Raw genomic sequence first — 4130 nt, forward strand, 5'->3', positions numbered from 1 at the left:
CCCCCCGAGGTGAGCCTTCCCCGCGCTCCGCTCGCTCTGCTGATTTCTCTCTGCTCCGTCCGTGTGCGCCGATGGTGTCTGTGGATGGATAGATAGGCCCGGCGCGCCCGCAGCTTCGCCTCGCAGGCGAGAGCGAGGGCCTCTTGCTCGCTCGCGAAATTGGGGCTCGCTTTTGCTGGATTCCGTGCCGGGGGGTCTGAGAGGGGGAATTGGAGGCGATCGGGTGCAAAGGTGGTGGGTTTCCCTCGGATTCGTTCACCGGCGGTGCTCCAGCTGCGGCCGGTCGGTCCTCTGTGCTCACGATTGGCGTCGGGGAGTGGAGAATTGGGGTTTGTTGCTCTGTGTGGCTCCCCGAGCTCCTCGTCCCGGGTGATTTTGACGTTTATGCTGCACGCTAGAGTTGACCAATATTCGCACACCACAGTAGGCTCAGAAAAAGAAGCGCCTTTATGCTATTCCTTTTCCCTGTGTGTTTTCTGTGGGTGCACATGGATTCCACCATGCTTGATTATGCCGTGCGAGTAATTTCCCCGTGTATCGGTGTATGGATGCAATTGTGCAGCAGCTGCTGATGCTTAGCCGATGTGCTGTCCTGCGTGAGCTAACGGCTGCTGATGCTTAGCCGATGCGCGAGCTTTAACTCGGATGTGCACAGGGTGGGGGTATTATTTCTGCTCTTGGTCCGGTGGTCAGGTCTGGGCTGCATCTTGCGTTTGTTTGGAGTCGCTCTGGAATCTGGATGAGGTTCTCAACTCATCACTTCAATCAGGAGCTAGGTCCTACTTACTAGCTCCTGCTTATCTCTTGCTTTCCGTGAGATGCTGTTATTTGTTCCGCAAGGTTGTTCGCTTCTCAATAGAATATTGAGAAGTGTGAACAATGATTGCTTTATCATTTCAGAAGATTCTGGCCGTGTTTGTTTTCTATCTAGGAGACGGCGCTTGCAAATATTACTCATCTGGTTGTTGTTTAAGTTTACTTGTTGGTTAACTCAGGAGTGCCTTTTTTTTTTTACTGTTTACTGCATTTAGTCGCATTTAGTCTCTTGCGGGCATTTTAACTTCCTTGCATGTTTTATGCATGAGTGGTTCTCGTGGGGGCAGTTGGAACTGCCTGCAATAGATTCCATTTCATTGTGTTATGATTTAGTAAGTTCACACTGATGGTGTTGACGCATTGTTGTGTCCGGTAAAGTGTGCGCCTTCCTTAAATTTATGCATTTGTTAGTCCTTTGAGCTTTTGGATTAAGAAGCCTTGTTGTTTTGTGTTTCTCAGAAGGGTAAATGGGATCGGAAGGGCCTTCAATCGTGACTGTCCATGTTACCGGATTTAAGAAGTTCCATGGTGTTGCTGAGAACCCGACAGAGAAACTTGTGACCAACATTAAATCCTTCATTGAAAAGAGAGGGTTGCCAAAAAATCTTGTACTTGGAAGCTGCGAAATTCTCGAAACAGCCGGGCAGGGGGCGCTTGGAACACTATATAAAGTTTTAGAATCTGCCATTGCAGATAGAGAGAACGGGTCATCAGCTCAGGGGCAAATAATTTGGGTCAGTGCTCGCCTTACTCTTGAGTGGTAAATTTGTTTCAAGGATCATGCTAGATGTCTCAATCTTCCTCTAAATTTCAGCTAAAATGTGCATTCGTATTGTTTGATGTGTTCTTATAATCTCAGCCTGGAGTTTAAAACTAATGCGAAAGCTTCTTCTTGCATTGCCAATCAAAACTCTGAATTCTATCAGATTTCTTGGATATAGAAGTTATTTGCTTCACTTGGACCTTTTACGCTTGTGCTTGTCATTGGTCAGTAATTTAGGATTGCATATAATTGGCGAGTACTTAGTGTTGGAGTTGGAGGTCCACTTCTGTATGCAAGCCACAGCTGATTGTAGTAACGATTCGTAGCTGATAGGATGTGGTCATGCAATGATGCTCTGCCATGCTCACACCTTACATCTTTCAAGATGTGTGAAAAACATGCATTTCAGAAAATGAGAATGGGGAATAATATTGCTTGAGTTTCATTGGATCATATATTATTTGTTCATGAACTACAAAGTGTTGCCAACTTGCCATATATCCGCCATCCTGTGGTTGTGATGTTTTCTGAAAGATACAAAAAGTTCAGTGTGCTTCCATTGTCGCTGAAGATATTTTTTGCATGGATCATTTTTCAGGTCCACTTTGGGGTGAATAGTGGTGCATCACGGTTTGCTCTTGAGAATCAAGCTGTGAATGAAGCCACCTTCCGCTGCCCAGATGAGCTTGGGTGGAAACCTCAGGTTGCGTTGTTGTCAGATTACAAACCCTTCATTTGCTCTGCATATGAGTAGATCTTCTAGTTGCATTTCATTTTACCAGCTTCGTTGTTCCCATGCAGAGAGTCCCGATTGTCCCGTCTGATGGAAGCATCTCACGGACAAGAGAGGTAAAGGTCAAACTGTTCATATACGATGGGTGCTTGCTGAATTATAGCTAGAGATTGCAATCCTGCTGTGCCGATCTTCTTATGATTAACCACACTTCTGTGAACTTTCCATGGTCGACGCAGACTACACTGCCAGTGAAAGAGTTAACCAAGTCACTCCGAAAGACAGGCTACGATGTGATGCCTTCGGATGACGCCGGGCGATTCGTGTGCAACTATGTGTACTACCACTCTCTCCGGTTCGCGGAGCAGCACGGCATCAAGTCTCTGTTTGTGCATGTGCCCCTCTTCTCGACGGTCGACGAGGAGGTCCAGATCCATTTCGTCGCTTCCCTCGTCGAAGCTCTCGCTAGCTTGAACTAGGAACGACAACTCAAAAGGTGGGTTTTGCCTGGTCCTTCGATCCCCATTCTGTTACGTACAAAGAGCCAGCTAACTGACTAAAATCCTTGACCTGTTTCATTGCCTGTAGGTCAGCGGTTTGACCTGGAAAATGTAAAGTTGGACGCAGACTGAATAAGATTGTGTGGTGATTGGCGCCTATTGGTCAGATCTTGCTCCAAAGAAGGGTGTATTTAAGGGGAGAGAAAAAAGAAAAACGATGCTTAGAGTGTGTGTGAAATGCCGGCTTGCATGCCATCAGTTACATGTCCTTAACCTGCATGAAAACCTGGTTCCAATAAAATTGACAGATCGTCGGAGTGGATGCAGCGCGTGCGTGTGATGCGATTTGTTGATGCCGTGTTTTTCTCGTTCTTGCGTTTCCGATGCTTTGGTGAATGGTGGTCATTCGCATTTCTGATTCCAGAGCCATATTTTCACCTCTTGTTCTTCGGATGCTGTATCTGTGATACCACCGTCATCTTCTTTGACAGGCAGAGTCTTCACTTTTTTCCCTCTGTACTTCTGCTTTCTTCATTCCTTTGTGTTTTGCATATGATCAGTGCAGCGTATCCTGCAAATGCGGTGTTAGATGAGCTCTTTGGCGCAAGGTGTCTAAGCATTCGTACAATTAGGGGCGGAGCCAGGATTTGAGCATGGGGCAAGGCGCAACAGACACAAAAATTCTAGCATTGCATTGCCAATATGATAAAGAAAAAAAATGATGGTTTAGTACAGAACTACGGACAATATGGTCAATCAACAACGCAAGAAAATTACATTTGTATTAGTTTAAAATTGTCTCCACGACTACCAAGAAGATCAAAAATCAAATGAGACCACCGGAGAATTTCCTTGCTAGTTGCCGTTGCTTTTGGCTGGCCGCAGACTCGTAGGTTCGGTCGTCCGCGCCGGCGCTGATCCGATGTGCCTTGTACGAGCCCTTCGCCGAACTGCCCCAGGCGGCTAGTCGTGCGCCGAAACGATGGAGTCAGGTCCCCTCGTGGCCTCCTCAACTTCCAAAAGGGTCAAAACGCGACTCAGCTCTTTGTTTCCGTGGTGGGCTGAGACATGGGCTTCAAAGCCCCCCCCCCCCTAGCTCCGGCCCCACGTTCAATGCCAACCGGGGCGCCCTCCTTTGACCCGTTGAGGTTGTTCCGGTGGTGGGGGCCCACCTTTGTCATCACCACGAGGTAAATGGTCGTCAGGATGTACTGCCACCGTCTGCTGCTTCTACCATAGTCGCCATTGCTCCACGCCACGTCGACGATGGCACGGCAGCTTGAGGACGCGTTTCTTCTGCGTGTGTTCATCAGGCGGG

At 47.8% G+C, this 4130-nt stretch overlaps 1 protein-coding gene across 1 annotated transcript; it reads left to right on the forward strand.

Moving 5' to 3' along the window:
- The first annotated feature begins 1275 nt into the window (after positions 1-1275).
- LOC123051916 (pyrrolidone-carboxylate peptidase) lies at positions 1276-3134 on the forward strand. The gene is made up of 5 exons (XM_044474912.1): positions 1276-1550; positions 2178-2282; positions 2381-2428; positions 2552-2808; positions 2901-3134. Exons 1-4 carry the CDS (start codon positions 1284-1286, stop codon positions 2789-2791), a joined length of 660 nt encoding a protein of 219 aa, XP_044330847.1. The 5' UTR covers positions 1276-1283; the 3' UTR covers positions 2792-2808; positions 2901-3134.
- The last annotated feature ends 996 nt before the right edge of the window (positions 3135-4130 follow it).

The sequence above is a fragment of the Triticum aestivum genome, chromosome 2D, assembly GCF_018294505.1.
Source record: "Triticum aestivum cultivar Chinese Spring chromosome 2D, IWGSC CS RefSeq v2.1, whole genome shotgun sequence".
NCBI lineage: Eukaryota > Viridiplantae > Streptophyta > Magnoliopsida > Poales > Poaceae > Triticum > Triticum aestivum.

Coding starts and splice junctions, on each gene's coding strand:
- LOC123051916 (XM_044474912.1), top strand. CDS start 1,284: ATGGGATCGGAAGGGCCTTCAATCGTGACTGTCCATGTTACCGGATTT. Junction 1,551..2,177: donor CTCAGGGGCAAATAATTTGG/GTCAGTGCTCGC, acceptor ATCATTTTTCAG/GTCCACTTTGGGGTGAATAG. Junction 2,283..2,380: donor AGCTTGGGTGGAAACCTCAG/GTTGCGTTGTTG, acceptor GTTCCCATGCAG/AGAGTCCCGATTGTCCCGTC.